The 21,897-nt window shown below is 38.4% G+C and overlaps 1 protein-coding gene across 1 annotated transcript in view; it reads right to left on the reverse strand.

Moving 5' to 3' along the window:
* PARPBP (PARP1 binding protein) overlaps positions 1 to 21,897 on the reverse strand; it is a 51,438-nt gene that overhangs the window by 20,290 nt on the left and 9,251 nt on the right. The window contains exons 3-6 of the mRNA XM_026083961.1: positions 18,968 to 19,195; positions 17,330 to 17,440; positions 15,553 to 15,723; positions 13,998 to 14,152 (exon numbers count right to left, since the gene is read on the reverse strand). Coding sequence (XP_025939746.1) covers positions 13,998 to 14,152; positions 15,553 to 15,723; positions 17,330 to 17,440; positions 18,968 to 19,195 — 665 coding nt within the window. The remainder of the gene's footprint in view (positions 1 to 13,997; positions 14,153 to 15,552; positions 15,724 to 17,329; positions 17,441 to 18,967; positions 19,196 to 21,897) is intronic.

Raw genomic sequence — 21,897 nt, forward strand, 5'->3', positions numbered from 1 at the left:
TTTTTTTTTTTTTTTTTTTAAGCCCTTGTGTATGTGATTCCTTACTAGGTGCAAAAGCAGTTGCTGTTTTCCTGACTCAGGACAGGATTGCCACCTCGTACACAACTCTTTCAAGTTACAGTTTTATAAAGCATAAGTATAATGTCAGCAAAAGCAATTCTGTTCATCTAGAGCTCCTGCTCTAAGAATTCTTCCTCTACAGTCATCCCACTTCAAGATCTGTTGCAATAATTTATCTTCCTTCTCTAATTAACCTACAGTTTCTTTCTCAGACTTGAGGAAACACTACCCATGTTCCTGCAACAAATAGTCATTGTACAGGATGGCCAAACTTAAATCCCATCATCTGAAAAGAAAGAAGTAGCCTGTTAAATCTTGCATGTAACTTCAGAATTACTGATGTTTTACTTTGTTTTTCTACAGTTAGGTTTATAATCCAAATAAAAGCAGAAATGCAGCATTTTAAGTATAGCCTAACTCCAATCTATCTAGTTCAGACACCAATAGTATTGGTGTTACTGTACCACAGACTAAAAAACCACTCCGTATTTGTTCACACATCCTGAAGTCTGAGTTGCTATTGGCACTTAAGGAAGAAATTTCAGGTGAGTCTATGATGCTGCAAATCACACCTCTGCCAAACAAAACAAAACAAAAGCACTCAACAGTGCTAATGCCGTTGATGCTTTAGGTGACATAGGCAAGAGTGAGATGATTGCTAGTATTTCAACTTCCTCCATGCTCAGTAGCTCTTGCCTGCTACTTCTAAAAGGATATCACGTGAACTCAAAGACAACTATGTTTTGTACATATTAAAACCTGAAGAGGATTTCTAGAATTCCAGCTACAACTGTCTCCATCAAATGGAACTCTGCCTATCTAGATTCATACCCCAAAATGTAAAATAAAGGGGCAGGGCAAGGGAAGGACAGGGACTGAGTCAATATAGGAAAACTGGTTTGTTTATACTGTTTTCTGTTAAATTACATGGAGGGAATGAGGCCAGAGATCTTGCTGTTTTGGGTTATTCTGGCTGAACAAAACTCCTGTAAATAAATTAGAAACTCCGAAGCTAACTTGAAACTTCTTTGGCTTTTTCCAGGTACTCAGACCCAACTATTGCCACACAATTCTCAGTTTCATCTTTTAAAGATTATTCATTTAATAATAGTAAAATACAATCCAATTCACATTAGATTTGTGGGATCAGTTAAATAGAAAAAGATTCTGTTTTGCAAAAGTTTAAGCATAATGCATGCAGTTAGCCAAAAGAACAGTTGCTATGTGAAGTCTCTCTGCACGCAGGTCAAGAACTATCTCATCTTAGAAAGGATAGTATTAAAAAAAAAAAAAGAAGAAGAAAAAAAAAAGAAAAAGAAGTGATGCTGGTGTGCCACTGCTCCAAAAAACACAGTTCAGTCTAACCACAAGAGAATGAAAAGTTCAAGGGGGGAAAAAAAGCATGCAGTGCAAGCTGTCAAGAGGTAAGAAGAGAGTATTGCTGAAGAAATTTCTGAAGAAATTTGTCTCAGAGATACACACAGGAACTGTAGCCAAGGCTCCTGATACTTCTTGCCAAACTGCTTTATTTCCCTCTGCCCTTAACTGACACTTTCCAAAATAATACCCTCAAATAAGAGAAGTATTGTATTAACTAAGCAGCATCTGCTCCACAAAAACTGCATTAAACCTAGAACTCAGCAAGGCAAACAAGCAGGTGAAGGGATTGACTGAAGGTAACTAATTTTGCAAGCCAGTCCTTTCTGTCTACAGAAATCGGGAACTTATGCACATTATAATTTCCACACATTTTTATATAAGTAGCCTAGAAGAATACAGATTATTCTATACACTGCTGGGCATTAGTTAATTCATGTAAACATGCCCTTAATTTAAGCACTATGTAGCATATGCAATTTTTGATTACACTGTAGCTTTTCACCAAGGAAAAAATCTTGATAAAAACACATTCTCTATGTTTATTTTTTTGCCTCTACTACCCAATGCCAACTGAGGATATTTGCTATTAGAAGTAAAGTTCATTTAATCTCTTTCTTCCCATATTCCTTCTTCTTTTCCAGGAAAGAGTTCCAGTTGCCCATCAGATATACACAGTACTAGCTGGAGCAAAGAAAAGGAAAAGTTTATTCATACTTCAGCTAGAATTCATATAAACAGGCCAAGGCATAAAATGCTGATCTAATGTGTGTGTGGATTAGTATTGAAACACTGTGCCATTTTACACCAGGATATAACAGAATATGCTATGATGTGAGATTTGATTTTATTAAAGGCTTGAATATATTTATAAAAATGTTGAATCCACTTCATTTGTGTTATGTCGTAAATATTTCAAAGCTCTTTTAGAAAACCCTAACTAATCAGTCTTATAGTTTGAAAACGTACAGTCAATCCAGTCTGAATAGGAGAGGTATTCAACAGTTATATATGCCATCTACAGCACACAAGGAGATGGCTAGGGCACTGTCCAAGTTCATATTGTCCTTTCTGTGGCAGCGGAATATCATGTGTTTCCCAGAAAAGACAATTCACTGCATCAAAAAACTTAAGAAATAAGTACCTTAAAGATGGAATTAAACTAATTCAACAGTAAAAATAATAGTTATATTTAAAATAATAAGTGACCTGAGCAACTACCAATCCACTTGTAGGACCTCATCGTTAGTGAGGTTTAAAGGAAGATCAACTAAAAGCATAGAGATGAAAGGAAAATGTGATTAAAAAAATGCAACTCGTATTTAATAAAAGTAGACATTATGCCAGATTACTCTGATACATTGCTCTTTTATATGTTTACATTACCTAGACAATCAGTTAATCAGCTGAATTTAACTGGACTGTAAATATTTGACATAGTGCTATATAGTAATTTTTTATATGAACTGAAGAAGGTGGAAAACTTATCCACCTTACAATTCCTAACAGCTATGAGAGCAGCAAAGATTTATTCTGAATATGGAATTACATGGATGAAGTTATCTGCCTTTAGATTGATCTGACTATTTTCATCAGTCAGACTGATGCAAAAATTAAGAATTTTAATTCTTCTTAATTCTGAAAAAGAAGCAAGAAACAATTGAATTCAAGAACCAACTTGGTACATTAATGGAAGCAGTGACGTTTGTCTAAGGCAATAGAGAACGGGCTGCTGACATGAAATATTCTAGGAGAAAGTGCTTCATTCTCACCTCCTTGGGCTTTTGAGGCATACAGAAGGAGGACTCCTATCAAATCCAGTTAGCAGTAAATATCTGTCAGTTACCAATATAACAGATGTTATAAGATAGCAGGGGTTTTTTGTTTGTTTGTTTTTAAACACCAGGAAATGTTCTTCTCTTTTGAATCATGTGCAAGAATATTTCCTTGTTCAAGAGGTATGAACTGAAAGAAGCCTCAACTGGAAAACCCACAGCTATCCTTATCTATGATAGAAATAACCAAAGAACCTGCTTTAGAATAATTATAAAGCTTACCAACAAAACAAAACAAAACACACTTTAAAGTTACCATCTGCCACCTACTGGCAAGGAATGTTCAGACCCAAAGCCTGGATCTGACAGCACAGTGGTTATCTTCCACTGAGTGGACTCAACCAAGTCCAACAGTGGCCAGCAGTGGCTCATCCAGGATTGCCCAGTAAATCTGTGGCAGAAGAGCTAGAACCAAGTACTCCTCCCCTTTTGCAATGCCACAATCCAACTCCTGAAACAAATGAAGAAAGGGTCCAACAAACACCACTGTCCATTACACAATCCTGATTTATTCTTCATTTATTTTATTATATTTATTTTCCATCCCATTTTGCATTGTATTTATTTTCCATTACTTTCCTGATTTATTCTCTTATTTTCTATCCACAAAATAAGGCAGGACTGCTGGGTGGGTCAGGTGAAGGGGTGACATGTGACCACACAATTCAAGACTATTTTAATGCATGGTTCTCAGGAGACTGAAATAAGACTTCACAGACAGTCTCCAAGTGTTTAACTTTACAGACTTAATGTTCTGTTAACTTTTTTTTTAATTAATCATTCCCAAATATTTTAGACCAGCTGATCACTGTCACCCATTGGCCACTTTTGGCCATCACTGACCCTTACCATCAATTTTTTTATTTTTTTTTTAAACTGGAAAGACCTATAGAAATAACCTAAATGACACATTTGTTTGACTCATTCTTATGAACAGCTCCAGATCATAATTTGGGAAATACTAAATTAACAAGTTACACTTCTGTAGCTTTTGACAGCAGAGAGGACAGCATACACCAAAAACTTACTAAGTTTCCCTATTCCCTTGTAAGCATCCTCATGCCATCCTTCTCTCACTGATTTTCTGCAACCTCTCTCAGACTGAGGAACCTCTGTGCCATCTCTCTTCTACCCTGCCAGGGTGACTGTTTGGAAAGTCTGTTTAGGAACAATTATCCAAGAACGAGGCTCTGAAATAAGACACTTCTTACCTTCCGGATTCTATCGCTTTTAAGTATCCTTGTTTTTCAGTGAAGTTAAATCTAAAAGACTTACGACATTTAAGCTTTGATAAGAATTGACTGAAGGAATGGCTAACTATCCTCAGAGTGAACCAGCACTAAAAGAAGAGTAGACAGTTCGGGTGGGATTCATCTCACTGTCCTCCAGCCAGAGAAAAACAGATGCCTACATTAAGATAAAATCACATCCTAGAAATACCTTGTTTTCACCATTGATTCTAATGGGAGTTTAAAAAACTAGTTCAATGTAAAACTCTACCTAATATTAAGCATTATAAGTCATAAGTCATCTTCTGTCACTGAGTGCCTCTATTAAAAAACAAAGAAACAAAAAAACCTCAGAGCTCATGCCTGTTTGAGCTCTTTTACCTTACAGCATTTGTGTTCCAGTTTTCCTTATCAACCTAGCCTGTTTCTTATGTTAAGGGCCACTGATTTATATAAGAGATTAACTGCATGCCTTGTAGATCTTGCTCTTACTGAGATTATCACATAAACAAGCTCTTCTGTCTACCTAGAATCTAACCGACATCATCAAGAACTCTTCTTACAGACTGGGGCCTAAGTGTGCAATGTTAATATGAGGCAGAAGCATTTTTACTTATTTTCTGGGAATAAATCTTTTGTGAAAAAATACTAAAGTAGCATATAGAAAAAGAGCTGAGAATGTGGACAATATTCAAAACCTGATAAAAAGCAGAACAGACTCCTGAAGCCCATTCCAAGAACAGAAAAGAATATATCAAAATTCTATTATACTAGGGTCAGCATTTTTATTTTTTCATTCCAATTTCTCCAACAGAGGGGAAAAAATATATGACATATAGTTATGTAAGCTATGCAGTGGGAAAAAGTGTCTTAAAACAGATTATAAACATCAAGTCATCACATTAGCTACATCTGTCACAGGCAAAAAACCCACAGCTTTCTTCTTCATTATAGATTTGGTAAGCAGTTTATTTTAGAACCTAATAAGAACTGAACTGGACAGATACCCAGTTTTTTAATTTGGAATTATATGAAGAGATTAGCAGTCTAATTCTATTCTCAAATACAAAGTCTTCTTAAAACAACTCCAGTCTCAGAATGCTCTGAATCACAAACCCTTGATCTCACCGGGGACTTTATTCTCCCTGACATTTGTTGGAAGAGCATCATGGTGGGATGCAAGCAGTCCAGTTAATTTCAGACGGTGCGAAGGATAACTTCTTGGTACAGGTACTGAATGGGCCAACCAGGGTGACATGCAGCTGGGTCTGCTAGTCACTAATAAGAAGGAAGTGTTTGGGTATGTGAAAAATCAATGGTAGACTTGGCTGCAGTGGCCATGAAATAGTAGAGTTCAAGATCCTAGGGGAGTGAGGAAGGCAAAGCAGCAGAGTATAGACCATGGACTTCAGGAGAGCGACTTCAGCTTATTCAGCGAACTGGCAAGTGGGATCCCATGGGAGGCATCTCTGAAGGGCAAAGGAGCTCAGGAAAGCCAGCATATCTTTAAGGACAGCATATCACAAGCACAAGAACAGTTTGTTGTAATACTCAAGAAAATGTGTAGACATACAAGGACACCAGCTTGGTTAAACATGGAATGGATGATGAAGCTCCAATGCAAAAAGGTAATATACAGGACAGGGAAACAGGGACAGGCTACAAAGGAAGAATTCAGAAACACTGCTCAGGCATGGAAGGATGGTGTCAGGAAAGCCAAAGCTCACTTAGAGTTGAGATTTATGGGAAATGGTAAAGGCAAGAGCTTCTATTGCTATGTCAGCGTTACAAGGCTGAAGAAGGAAAATGAGGGGCTGTTGTTGAATGAAGCAAGTGATTTAATGACAGTGGACAGATAAAACTGAGGCACTTGATACCTCAGTCTTCTCCAGCAAAGCCTCCCAGGCCTCTATGCTTACAGAAAGATTTCACAAAGGAGAAGAACTACCAGCAGTAGATGACGATCAAGTCAGAGATTACTGAGAAAACACATACAAGTCCATGGGACCAGACAGGCTGCATCCAAGAGTGCTAATAAAACTGGCTGATGTCCTTGTAAGGCCACACTCTATCATCTTTCAAAGGTCATGCAGATTAGGGGAGGTCTCCAACAACTGGAGAAAAGCAGATGTTGCACCCATCTTCAAAAATGGCAAAAAGGACAATCTGGGAAACAACAAATCTGTCAAGCCTCACTTCAGTCCCTGGCAAAATCATGGAGCAAGTTCCCTTAGAAGACATTCCTGGGAATGTAAAGAAGAAGATAGTGACTGGTAACAGCATGGATTTATCGAGCTTCAATCATGCCCAACTAACCTGTTTGCCTTCTATAACGAAATGATTGGATTTGTGGACACAGGAAGGACAGCAGATGACATAGACTTTAAGCAAGCCTTTCAGCACCTTTCAACATCTCAAACAGTATTCTCACATCCAAGTTCAGATGCTACAGTCTGGCTGGATGGACAACTAGATGAGTAAAATCTGGTTGTACAAACAGATTCAGAGGGTAGCAGTTAACATGTTGTACTGTATTGGGTGGCTGATAAATGGAGTACCGCAGGGGTCTATCCTGGGACCTGTCCAATTTAATAACTTTATTAGTGACCTGAAAGCAGTGACCAAGTGCATGCTCATCAAGTTTGCAGATGACACCAACTTGGGTGGAACAGTTAATATGCTCGAGGGCTGCCATTCAGTGGGACCTGGACAGACTGGAGGAATGGACTGACAGGAACTATATGAAATTCAACAGGACATGCAAAGTCTTGCACTCAGAAATGGATCTTTTAAGTGGTACAGGCTGGGGACTAACTCTGTAGAAAAGGACCTGGGGGTCTTGGTGAACAGCAAGCCGAACGTGAGCTAGCAGTGTTTCTCTGGCAGCAAAGCAAGCCAACAGTATCCTTGCCTGCACTGACAGCAGCACAGCCAGTAGTTTGAGGAGTGTGATAATCCCTCTCTAATCACAGAATTTAGACAATTTAGAATACTGCATCCAGTTTTGGGCCCCCCAGTCTGGGAAAGACACTGATAAACTGGAGCAAGTGAACAGAGGGCCACCAAAAGGGTCAGGGGACTGATGCACATGCCCTGTGAGGGGAGGCTAAGGGATCAGCTTGTTCAGCTTGGAGAAGAAAAGGCTTGGGGGGGGGGGGGGCCAGAGACAGACACACGCACACACCTACTAGCAGCCTTCCAGTAGAGGATGGATGGATGGATATAGGCTCTTTAGGAAGGACAGAACAGGAAGCTGAGGAAGGGGAGTTGCCCTTTATGAGAGAGACCAGCTGGAATTCATGGAGCTCTGCCTGCAGATAAAGCATGAGCCATCTGAGAACTGATGGGTCAGGATTAGGAGGCAGACCAACATGGCTAAAGTTGTGCTATAGACTTCCTCATCAGGAAAAAGAAGTAGAGGAGGCCATCTTCAGACAACTGGAAGAAGCTGCATGTTCATAGGCCCTGGTCCTCATAGGGGACTTTAACCACCCTGCTATTTACTGGACAGACAACACAGCAGGGCACAAGCAATCTAAGAGGTTTCCAGAGTGCACTGATGACAACTTCCTAACACAGGTGTTTAAGGCACCAGCAAGGAAAGGTGCTCTGCTGGACCTCAGGCTTACAAAGGAAGGACGGACTGGTTGGGGATATGAAAGTCAAGGGCAGCCTTGGCTGCAGGGACCATGAGACAGTGGAGTTCAGGATCCTGAAAGGAGGGAGCAGGAAAAAAAGCAGGATCATAACCACGGATTTTGGCCTCTTCAGGGAGCTGCTTGGAAGAATTCTGTGGGATACAGCCCTGGAGACAAGGGTGGGGGCAGTCCAGGAGAGCTGGTTGACATTTCAAAGATTACCTCCTTCAAGCTCAAGAACTGTCCAGCCCAATCAGCAGAAAATCAAGCAAAGGCAGCAGGAGGCCTGCATAGATGAAAGAAGCTCCTGACAAAACTCAAACAAAGAGGAAGCACACAAGAGGTGGAAGGAGGGGCAGGTGACCTGGAGAGAAATAGAGAGACACTGTCCGAGTGTGCAGGTACCAGGTTAGGAAAGCCAAAGCCCACCTGGAGTTGAATCTGGCAAGGAACACGAAGGGCAACAAGAGCTTCTACAAGCACATAAGTAACAAAAGCAAAACTAGGGAAAATGTGGGCCTGCTGCTGAATGGGGTAGAGGATTGGGTAACAAAGGACATGAAAAAGGAAAAGGTACTCAATGTCTTCTACACCTCAGTCTTTACTGGTAAGACTGACCTTCAGGAATCCCAGGCCCCTGAGAACAGAGGGAAAGTACGGAGGAAGAGAGACTTGCCCTCAGTTGAGGAGCATGAGGTTAGGGAACATTTGAACTAATTGGACATACAGAAATCCATGATTTGTACATGCTGATGGGATGCATCCACAGGTGCTAAGGAAGTTGGCTGATGTCATTGCAAGGCCACTCTTGATCATCTTTGAAAGGTCATGTCAATGAGGAAAGGACCCAGAGGCCTGGGAGAAAGCAAAAGTCACTTCTATCTTCCAGAAAGGCAAGGAGGAGGATCTGGGGAATTATAGGTAAGTCAGGCTCACCTTGACCCCTGGGAAGGTGTGGAGTAACTCATCCTGGGAATCATTTCCAGACACATGAGGACAAGAAGGTGATTGCGAGTAGTCAACATTGATTTACACAGGGAAAAATCATACTTCACCAGCCTAATAGTCTTCCATGAAGAAATGACTGACTTGGTAGATGAGGAGAGAGCAGGAGATGCTGTTTATCTTGAGTTTACTAAGGATTTTGACACTGTCTCCCATAACATTCTCAGACAAACTGATGAAGTACAAGCTAAATATGGGGATGGTGAGGTAGCTTGAAAACTGGCTGAACTGCCGGACTCAGAAGGTTGCGATCAGTGGCAAAAAGTCTTGCTGGAGTCCAGTCACTAGTGGGGTATCATAGGTGTGGATTCTGGGGCTAATACTGTTTAACCTCTTCATTAATGACCTGGGTGATGGGACAGAGTGCACCCTCAGCAAGTTTGCAGAGGATGCAAAACTGGGAGGAGCAGCTGGTACACCAGATGGTTGTGCTGCTGTTCAGAGGGACCTCAAGAGGCTGGAGAAATGGGCTGACAGGAACCTCATGAAGTTCAACACAGGGAAATGCAAAGTCCTGCACCTGGGAAGGAATAACCTCAGGCACCAGTACAGGCAGGGGCTGACCAGCTGGAAAGCAGCTTTGCAGGGAAGGCCCTGGGGGTCCTAGCGGACAACAAGTTGACCATGGGTCAGGAATGTGCCCTTGCAGCAAAGTAGGCCAACAACATCCAGGTTAAGGGAGGCAATCCTTCCCCTCTACTCAACACTAGTGAGACCACATGTGAAGTGCTCTGTCAAGCTCTGGGCTCCCCAGTACAAGACAGACATGGACCTACTGGCACAGGTCCAGCGAAGGGCCACAAAGACAATTAGGGACCTGAAGCATCTCTCATATGAGGAAAGGCTGAGAGAGCTGGGATGGTTTAGCTTGGAGAAGACAAGAATGAGGGGGGGGGAATCTTATCCATGTGTATAAATATCTGAAAGAAGGGTGTAAAGAAGATGGGGCCAGACTCTTTTCAGTGGTGCCCAGCGACAGCACAAGAGGCAACGGTCACAAACTGAAACAGAGGAAGTTCTGTCTGAACATGAGGAAAAACGTCTTTANCAGTGTGTATAAATATCTGATAGACAGGAGTAAAGATGACAGACTTTTCTCAGTAATATCCAGTAACTGAACAAGAAGTAGTGAGCACAAATTGAAACACAGGAAATTCCATCTGAACATAAGAAAACATTTCTTTACTGTTAGTGCCGCTGAATGCTGGAACAGGTTGCCCAGAGACGTTATGGAGTCTCCATCCCTGGACACTATTCAGAACCGACCAGACACAGTCCTGGAGACACAGGAGCACACTCCTGCTCTAGTTGACACTGCTTTGAGCAGGGCAGGGGGGTTGGGCTAGACAATATCCAGATGTCCCTTCCTACCTCAACTATTGTATGATTCTGTAAATACCTACAAGGAAGTAATCAAGATGATGGAGCCAGGCTCCTCACAGTGGTGCTTGGTGGGAGGACAAGAGATAACAGGCATAAATTGAAACAAGAGGGGTCCCAGCTGGATATAAGGAAAACTTTTTACCATGAGGACATGCAAGCAGTGGAACAGGTTGCCCAAAAGAGATTATGCAGTCTCCATTCTTGGCGGTTTGCAAGACTCAACCAGATAAAGCCCTGAGTAACCTAGTCTGACCTCATAACTGACGCTGCTGCAAAGATGTTCGACTTGAGACTTCCTGAGGTCCCTCCCAGCCTGAATTATTCTATGATCCTAAATTCAAAGAGTGCTATCTATATACACTGCTTTGCACGTGCACATATCCAGAGTTACAACTTCAGGATGCAAGACTAAGGCTTTGTGAATGTTATCCAATTAACCCAAACATTCAGCACAAGACCATATAAAGTCTCATATGCTTTCTTTCCCAAAGCAGTATTATATCTTCGGATGTAATCACAACTTCACAAAGGCAAAACACAAGAAAAATGTCATTTCCCCTATCAGAGAAAGCTCAATGCACTAATCCACGTGAATGCCCAAGTCAAACTGTATAACTTCTAAAACTAACTGTGAAAGACTGCTCACGGGCCTGACATGAAGACCCACTCCAAAGCGTCATACTCACTCCTTTAGGCTTAAACTGCTACTAATGTGAGCTGTGCAATAGTGTCACCTAGCGGTTAGTGCTTACAACGAAGTCAGAGCCCAAATCGGGGTGGGGCGGGGGGGGGGGAGTACCAAAGTACCCACAAGTGCAGCCACCAATAGGACAAATGCCTTTCCATCACTTTGTTTTAAATCATATATAGATTTTGCAAACTTCACAGAAATGCCATTCCAGAAGAGTTCTTTCTGGATGCAAGAAGCATTACTATCTGGTCTGAAAGAGAAGGACTTCCAGAATGATGGATGAATACTGCACTTTTTCATTTATACCATTAGAAATGTCCAGATCCTAAGGTGTATGACAATCATCCACTTCATTGACAATGCAATATCGATATGTTTCTTGTCAAGAAACAGGTACAAAAAGTAGATTATACAAGCTCTCCATTTATTACATAAAGCTTGTCCAAGCAAGTCTACTTAGAATCTGTAAATAGCTGCAGGGTTACAAGTCTTATAACACCCCAAAACTTCAAGGAACACTCATGCTACTGACTCTTGAAATTTTATCTCTTTCTTCAAAACTTACACATCTGTAGAGTGAGGTGAGGCAAACTTCAGCTAGCTCAAAATTCCAGAGAATTGTAAATATATGTGTTCTGCTCAGTGAATACTCCCTGAAACTACTGAAGTTTGTTGTACCTTTGTAAGCAAACTTTGAAGTAGGAGAAGTGCACTTTGTGCCACATTTGAATCAAATCATTGTACTTTCATTAAATTTCCACTCTTTACTACAGCTTTCACTCATCTACTGTTCAGTTTCTTCTTTAGGCAAATGACTGGAGGGCAATAAAAAAATCTTTTTACTCTCAGCAGATCAGCACACACTTGGTTGCATTATATCTGTTATGTTCAAACTATTCTTAAGCATAGTCCATCATTGTCCAATATCCTCAATTAAATTTCTAAGTTTTTAAAGCAAAAGAACATGATTCAAGTAGATGAAGGAAAGCGTCTTTTTGACATACAGACCATTCCCACTCATGTGGCTTACTAAACACTTCAGAGGGAAAAATGTAGTGGTTTATTTTTGTTCATCAGTGTCATGATTCCTTAAGGTTTCTAAGCCATATCTTAGTCCTACAGTCTTTGAGAACTTCAGCATACTAATGAAGATTCTTTCAAGAAAGACAAAGACAGTCAACTGAATGCTGTATTACTCTAACCACTGAGCTACTACATATAAAATAAAAAAATAATACAGCATTTCACATCTTGCGGTTATAAAACCTGTACAGAGCCCAGCAACAGATACTAGAAACAGCACAGAAGTTCAGCTGACTTCTGTTCTTGGTCAGTGATGCAACCAATGACAACTAAACATACATGTGCAACCTAATGAATGTGCCAGAATCTGATGCTGAAAAGATTTATATCCCAAAGGGAGACAGACTGTTGTACTATCTAAATCAAATGACAATAGGAACTAGGACTTTGAAGAAAAGGACAGCAGGTACAGCAACAGAAATAAAAAAAGGAAGCAGCAGAATAAATAGCTCAATGCTTAAAAGAATTTCCAAACTCTAGACAATTCTCCCAATTCAAAACTGATAATTACCAACAACTATCTTACTCTGATTTTCTTCACATGCCTTAAACAGAAGGGTAGTTAACAAGATATAGCATTATATGTTATCCTTTGTTTAACTGTAGGTGCCTGGAAAAAAAATGGTCTTCCTGCCCCAAAAAAGATAAATTGATGCACATAGATGTTTTTCCATTTCTTATCTTTATAAATGTATAGTGTGCGAGACATGATTTAAACAAAGAAAAAGCATACATCAGATGTTGGGTCAAAAAATTTCTTTAATCACAAACACAGACAGCACATCTCTAGCATCCAGGAGGTTCGAATGAAAGAACAAAAAAGCAGAAGGAAAAAAAAATGAAAAAAAATAAGAAAATACTTCCCACTTAGAGCTTCAGAGCAAGCTAAACAGTAATTTATGTAATGCTTATGGTTTGCTTATAACATTTGGTTTTGAACTGCATGTGGATTAGACTCAGTTCAAGCTAAAAAAAATTCTTTAGGATTGAGGACAGGACTATTACAGCTCATTCTCTATAGTGCTTAAGAAAAATTCGTCTTTCTTTTTGTCCTAATGCCAATGCCAGCACTTACTATTTGGAATGACTATCCTGTACTCATGCTTCTCTTTGTAATTACTGTAACATTTATGAGGCATCCTAAAAGACTAACCTCAGGTCTTCAAAAATACTCAAAACCAGTAATTTCACCACAGCCTTCCCAAGAAAATTCTTATACTTGGTATATGTAGTTAAAAATAAAAGGGAAAAAAGGCTAGATAACAAATATAATTGTCAGTTCTTAATATCAAGGAAAGAGGAGCAGCAAAGACGACCCCTTTGTATAAGTACAGCGAGATTACGAAAAGGAGTCAATTATGTGTAAGTAACAAACATATCAATTTATGTATTTATCTAACCCATAAGTCTGATATCTTTTGGAGGTTCATTTACAATTAGGGAATGAAGCAAATACAGGCACTGATTTGCTAAACATTTAAGATAAAGAATAACCTAAAAAATCTAAAAGTTTACACCAATTGATCCTCAAAATATTTATATTTTCTAATAAGAAGGTTTAAGATGTAGAAAGTTACTGTGAAATAGTCTGTAAGTAAATAATTAGATTTTACTCTCTTTCTCCTCACCCAGACATATGCACACGGGAAAAAAAAAGGTAAATAAAGCACTCAACAGGACAGACAAATTCTATTACCTTGGATCCAAGACTTCACCAACAACTTCTTCCAACTTGTCAATAAAATTAACAAAGTCTGTAAGCCCCTTTACATGGCTTCTTAAAGGATCAAATAATGAAGTTACATAGCCTTTTCCTCCAAGTTCTACAGTTCTGATAAAAGATGTTGCCATCTGTCAACAGAAAAATATGTAGAAATATGAAACAGTAGTCCTACCCAAAACATATGTATTTTGAAAAAGTGATCCTCTCCTGTGAATGTACAAATAATGTATGAGAGCTAGTTGACAGCAGAGGTAATCTGAAACCAATAGAACGTCTCTTAGTGATAAGTTTTGTACATCTCACCATAAATAGTTGCAAGATTAATACTTATTAGTGCAGCAGTACACAAAACCCACAAAACAAAATGAAAATGACCCAACCAATTTGATATTTTACATTGGCCTTTTGCCAATTCAGAGAAAACTTTATTAGTACAGGGTATAATTTTTATTTTGCTGTTTAAATGCACATGCTGACCTCACAAAAGCTATTCTCACATTCAGAGGATAGCCCATGGCCTGAGAATGTTTTTCAAGGTGAGCATATAGAAGTTGACATCAGTAGTGTAGGGGTTTTTTTGTTTTGTTTTTTAGAGGTGCAAATAAAATTAATATATACTCAAAACTTCTGAAAAATTAAGACAGTTAAGGCTCCTATCATCACAGGTACTCAGTTCTGAAAGCTTCCATACATTTTATATAGTATTACAACCCTGAAAACAAGAGACCTCCCCAAACCAGAATAACTTAAAGCATACCACTTCAAATTTTAAGGCAACAGTCAGACTAGCCAGCTTAGTGTTTCTCTAGAAAAATGAAAGTAGAGGTAATAATCCATTTTGCTTGACACAGATGCAGTAATATCAATTCTGCAAATAAATTTTACTTTCCGACTATACAGCTAAATTACAAAGCTCTTAGGACTGGAAAGAGTACAACTGGAATTACTCTAGCAAAGAAAGTAAACCTGCCAGTATTCCTGCCTTGTGTTAAAGATTTCCGGTGGATAAAGTACAGTTCATAGGATCTTGCTTTCCCAATGGAAAATATTTTGGCTTTGCAAGACTCTCCATGATACAGATGCCAGAAAAGAAGGCTTTTTTACACGGTAGAGAAGCTTCCCCTTTGGCAACTCTGAGGAAGAGGTAAGAAATCCAGTCCAAACACAAACCTTCTTTTACACAACATTAATAGAGCATCAGGAGCTAAAACAATTAATCCTGGAATTGAGATTTCACAAATTTTCCATATTTATTCAACCACAAAATCTGAGAATGCAGTTGCTTCAGCAACAGTTACATATCTGAACTTTTTTCCTTGGACTGCTGTTGTCTATTACACACAGCCCACTGTGCATGCAAAATTTGATTCTTTTGAATATCAGAGACTACATGTGTTCTTTGAGAATTCTTACTCATCTAATTCTGACTATTTTTGAGATAGCACTGTGCTGACTCCAACTACTTTAAGTACAAATGCCCCTCATGCCAAACTAGATTCTTCTAGCAAGTTTCATTTGATACACATACCAGAAAAATGGACATTTTTCTCTTCCGTGAAGCGTGCTTCAGGTTAGTGAAGGCTTCTCTACCAAGTCCTCTATCAGGAACATTTAGAATATGAGCCAATGCCAGATCATTCTTAGAATTCACCAACAAGCTTAAATATGAATAAACAAACTTCTTCGCCAAGTGTGTCACCTGCATAACAAAGCATCACACTAATTAGTCCTCACACTGCTAAATTATGTTCTTTTTTTTTAAAAAAAGCTAATTAAATACATAATAATAAGACTTTTGGAAAAGTAAGAATTTCACCTTGCTTAATTTCAAATTAATTCTCTATGTATGAGGATTCTAGAAACATTGATCAAAGCAAGCATGATGAATATGTGTTAAAAATTACATATACTATACTTGAGTATTCACAAAGTATTTGGATGATCTCTAACTACTAAAATTGGCTGTCAATTTCTATTTTGAATTTTCTACTTAGAACAATCTTCACAGATATTCCTTTTCTATCCTAAGGCAAAATATTAGCACCATTAAACCACATAAGGATTTGCCATTAACTTCAACTAGGACAAGATTTTAAACATTCCTCCAGCTACACCTCAGATTCACTATTTTTCTTTCCCCTCAACACCCATGGGATTTTAATCACAAAACCTCCACTAACTGAGGATTTGTCAGAAATCGTAACCCAGCTCCACCCACAAAACTCCACTCCACCAAACATAACATTAAAATTACTTTTGTTGTACAGGGTGCAAAACATTGTCAAACAACAGTCCCAGAACTGAAGAATTACAGTTTTGTCACACACACACACACGACCATTTATGAAAGGAAAGATAATCCGAAAACCTATGTCTCACTCAACAGAGAATATAGGACAAAAGTGTAGACAGTCAAAAATATGTTGGTATGAGGTCTGAGAAAACAGAGTCAAGAGAAGGAAAAAAGGGCAAGAAATATTTTTACCACACATGGCAAAGTTCTATCACTAAGGAAACCATATATTGGTGGTAGAATGGCTATCTAGGGAAGAACCATAGTAACAAATGTGTAAGCACCAAAGGGCATTTCACTTTGAAACATTCTTTCAACCTGGTGTCAGACACTTGGGGAGACTTTTGCTTGCTTATTCAGACCTATTTTCTGAATTATACTCAAGCACCCTGTTGAAACTGCCTCTTATCATGAGGAAAACAAGTTTGGAAATGACAAGAGCTCTAGTATTTCAGGCACCTGTCATATAGTTTTCTGAGATTCTTGTTTTAGGGTGCTGAAGGAATCAGAGAAGAGAATCAGTATTCCCAGGCAGTCCTCAGTCCTCTACTGGGAGAGGCAGATCTTGTTTGCTTTGCTCCAGCTACCAATGCTGTTGCTGTTAAGATTCCTTCTGTATGTAAAGGAATATAAGCTAACAAAATCCAGCCCAAGAAGTTTACCTCACCTCTCACCTCAGTTTGCAGCTCTGGGCAAATCATTTGACTCTTAGTAAAGGCAGCATTTGAAAGACAAGTATACTTGCAAAAAAATGTATTCCCTGGTATTTCAAGATTGAATAAGTCTACATCAAGTGGCTACCATTAAAGGACTAGTTTCTACAGTGCAAGTTTGTGCACTTAGCCCTGTGCACGCATCTGCAATACACACAAGTAATAAGAGTTTGAATACACACACCCTATTTTAAGCCAGCAATTCTACTAGCATTAATTGAAAAAGGAAACTATGTTATATTTCACCTTGTATTAACTTTTGCATATATACAGAACAGTACAAAAGAGACAGTTTTTACCTTCACATTCTCCTGGTCCTGTCTGTTGACTGGTGTAGGAGGAGTAGAGAGAATTGAACCATTATTTTCTGGTACATTCATTACACCAGAAATAAATTCCAACAGTTGAACCTTTAATAAAACGGATTGAATAAACTTAAATCTGAAAATCAGTGAAAAGCAAAAGTAGTATTAAAAGCTAGTAAAACTACAACTTCCTCCAGTCTGCTAGTGTTTTGAGTTTAGAGCAGACTCCACAAGCTACTTTTTCTTTCAGCTTTGAAAGTACAACTGTTTTAGGAGAGAAATGAGGTACAGTACTGAAATTAACTTCAAAAAGATATCTCATATAGGAATTTAAGACATTCACACTAAAAGCAGCTGCTTATCTTTGGGCAGAACATTTAACATGCTACACTCTGTTTAGGAAGATCTCATTGATCTTCCCAAGTCCTCTATCTTTCACACAACAATAGCAAAAAATTTCAGCTTCCCTGCCCCACCTGAACTTTAGTCCTTCTGATAATTTCTTTTATGTCTAATAATTATAGGATTGATTGGGTATAGGCTCACTGAAGCAGGCAAGCTTGCTAAAAGCATACTCGTCATATGATCATACAATAATTTAGGTAGAAGGGACCTCTGCAGGTCATCTACTCAAACTCCAGAGATGACATTCCACATGCTCTCTGGGCAGCCTGTTCCAATATTTGACCACTTTCATGGTGAAAACGTTTTTTTTCTTACGAGGGCTCGAAGGTAAACTCTGTGTTTTAATCATGGTGTAAATAATAATTCATGGTATGTTCATAATTAATAGTTAAGTGCAACTAATGTTCAGTGTTCAGTTACTTAAATAGCTTCCCTCATATTAAAACAACCATCTAATTGAACACCCTACAAATTTAGAAGATGAAAGAATAGTAATTTGGTTAAGTCTACAAATGCTAAGAGAGTGGACAGTAAAAGAAGAGAACAGAATCAAATAAAATAATGTGGAATACCTGTGTTTCTCTCAAACATATCTTAAATTGATACTTGCATACATTTTGATCTGATAGCATACAGATTAAACAAATTCATCTTACTTTCACAGCCTAAGGGTGGAATACAAACTACAATTTATCTAGCCTAGAGCATGGCCTCACATGCAGTGCTATCAGAACATTTAAGTGACAATAAACTACAAAGATGTTTGACTGAGAGGCTGAAGAACAACCTCTTCTGGTGACTGGAAAAATGTAACATGGGACTACATGTAGCATAGGCATTTTTGTTTAAGAGTGTGGTACTTTTAAAGTGGCAACTATTACACATATTTTGACTGAATATCAATACACATATTGCACATATTAATCACTAAGTGTTGTTCTACTTGTATCAAATCTCTACAGTCCATTTTTCAGTTCTGTTTCTGAAAGAGAGAGATATTCTTAAAGAGGAGCAGTGAGATCCATCCATCACACTGATACAGAGAAATAATTTTTGAATGGATTTAAGAACCCTTTAAAAGATTTAGCAATTTAAACTCATTTGTTTTCTGCATAGAAAGGAGAATAACATATGAATAATTCAGTGCTTTTATATGTATTTTAGAAGTATTATAAATCCATATAGACATATGTCAAAACAATATTGGAGAACAAACAAAATACTTACAGGGGTTATGCTTTCATTTTCAGACACAAGTGCAAGTTCATAACACTTCTGGCATACATCTATTAGATCTAACATATTGCTACTTGCTAAGAAGGTATCATAGGCTTTCTTTTGGTCAGCATAATTTTCAGGTTCTTCCATGTTATATGATAATCCCAGTTTGTCATGTAACAAGTATTTCCAAGTTTCCACCACATCACTAAGTGATACTGTGAAATCTCCATGGTGCTAATATAACAGGAAAAAAAGCAAAAGCATTGTTTTGTATTCAACATAGCTTTAAAAGTAACTTTAAAACAAGCATGTATATATTTTTAATATATTTTAAATGCCTGGTATAATCTAAATACGTAATTTACTGCAATTAATTTACTGTAATCTTACTTGTAATTGAAGTTCTTCCACTGCCTTGGCTTTACAGTTGTCTTTTGGAATATGTAGTCTTTGTTCCTGATCTTTAAATAATAGGTACATATATTGAACTTTACTCATAAGAAAATACATATCAACTTTAGCATGACTAATGCATACATAAAGTTAAGTATTTGCAGAAATAGTTTTCAGCATGGCTGGCATTTATAACCCAAAGGCAGCAAATTACCTCTATTAACCTGTTTCCAGCAGTACATCTGGGAAAACATATGTCCAAGAAAAATGAAGGTGAATATCCTAGCTGAATATACTTATACTTTAGCATGAAGTAGTTAGTGTTGCTATACATATCTAACAAATACTCTAAAGCAATAAAATGAAAAGTGAAAAGATCTATCAATATACACCTAAGTACAACCCTTATTAGTACCATAATCAACTATACAGCATATGCTGCAATCTTACATCTAGCTTCTGGCCCACTCTCCCTGCCCAAATGATTAGATTATATTCCTTTGTACCTCCCCAACACACCCATCCCAGAAAGGAAAAAGAATTACAGCTTGGCAGTAAATTAGGAGCTTAAAAAACAACAGCAACAACAACAAAAACAACACCCCACAACCTTGAGAGGGGAAAGCTCTGTTGATATTTGGTGGACGGAAGAATAACATACCAACAGAAAGACCTAAAATCATGTTGAATTTATGTATCAGTTTATCATATATTTTCAAAGAAGATATGTCAAAGAAGAGTTATAACAGATGCCTCCACTATTTAACAAGTAAAAGTTTGTCAAGCAATTATGCCTACACATTCCTGAGATAGCAAACACTTAATTGTAAGCAACAGCTTGCAGTTATGTTGCGCAGAAGTTCTAAACTAGAAGAAAGGCAAGAAACTTTAAAAAGTCTTCTCTAAGTGGGAGAACAGAAGAGACCAAGAACAAGAGAGATTTTATGTAGTCTATAATGCTACACGTAATCTTGCTTAGGAAGCAGAAATAAGTAAAGAACTGAAGTTGCTAGCAAAGATGGATTGGCTAGGGGGTTAGAAGAGTGACCGCAGGGCAGGACTAGCAAACAAAGTAAGGTGAAAAAACTACAGCAGGCAGGAACATATAGTGGAGCTGGGATTCACAGAAGTTTAAATCAAAGTAAGCAACTGAGCCATATGATTTAAGCCACAATCTGAGTGATGTGTTACTGAAAGAAGTGGGAAGCAAGCCAGCTACAAGCAGTCACCCACCAAGAAGCCAGAGGAGAGGACTTTAGTTATTGTTATACTTTAAGAAGTAATTAGGTATACTACATAGACCTATTTCACTCCTGAATTGTCTTTTCTTCTTTCAGTAAAGTACTATTTTTTAAAACAAATGATTCACAATTGTGAGTGGGAAAAATCAGCTCATTGAACATCAGACATTTTAATTTAAGTTTTCCAGTTCTGGGGTAGGGTCTAAGGCAGCATTTACTAGGAACTGAAAGATATCTGAACCTGTCCCTTGTTGCTGCCAGTAGAAGAGATAGGTGTGATGCCAATATTTAAAGGCTGCAACACTGGAGAAGTCAGAAAATCAATTTCAGTCTCTAAGCTATATAAACTATATACAATTATATATAAGCTATACAAAGCTTATACAGCTATATAGTGTATATATATAGTATATAGCTGTATAAGATATACAAGAAGAAAGAAAGGCATTAAGATGCTGCCTATATTATATAAAAGAAAATAAGTGGTAGCAGAGACTTTTGACTGAAGCCCTATATGAAGGATACAGTTCTTAGGGATTGAACCAAAGTAGCAGACAAAAGATAAGATTTAGGATGCAGGATTACTTATACGCTCCTAGCCTTTGCATTCAGAATTTGTCCTTTATTCAGCAATTACTGGTAACCTACTCTTCATCTCTGGCCCCTGACCTTCCCTCCTGTACTGTCATCTGCCTTTCCAATTACTAGCGATTACTAATCTCCCTCCACACACATACTTCAGTATATTCTGTATCTGCTTTCCGCTCGCTCCCAAATCTTGGCATCTTGTCTATTCTCCATCATAATCCCCAATTTCACACCCATATCTTTATTGCAGACCTTTCTATACTGTTTTCTACATCATCCCCATGCCAACTTCACCATTACTTCCTCTGTCCTCCAAAATCTATTGCTTCTTTCCTACCTGTTCTTACTCCTTTTTCTTTCACAGCTGTGCTCCTCATTTTCCTCTGCACCCTGCTCTTTGATTTATCCATCAGTCCTCACTTCATGATGTTAAACCTTTTCCACTAAGGTTATTCTATTTGTATGAGACCACTAGAATGCACACAACAAGTAATTTTGTAATTGTAGCAAGTTTTCCAGTTTTCACCAAGAAACAAGATTGACGCTCCTGATATTTAAAGCATTGCCCACTATATGGCATTAAAAACCAGGCCCTGGTTCTCATGGAGGACTTCAACCACCCCAATATCTGCTGGAAAGACAACACAGCTAGGCACAAACAGTCCTGGAGGTTCCTGCAGAGCATTGGTGACAACTTCTTGACACAGGTGGTGG

Source organism: Apteryx rowi, unplaced genomic scaffold (genome assembly GCF_003343035.1).
Source record: "Apteryx rowi isolate R43461 unplaced genomic scaffold, aptRow1 scaffold_62, whole genome shotgun sequence".
Classification (NCBI taxonomy): Eukaryota; Metazoa; Chordata; class Aves; order Apterygiformes; family Apterygidae; genus Apteryx; species Apteryx rowi.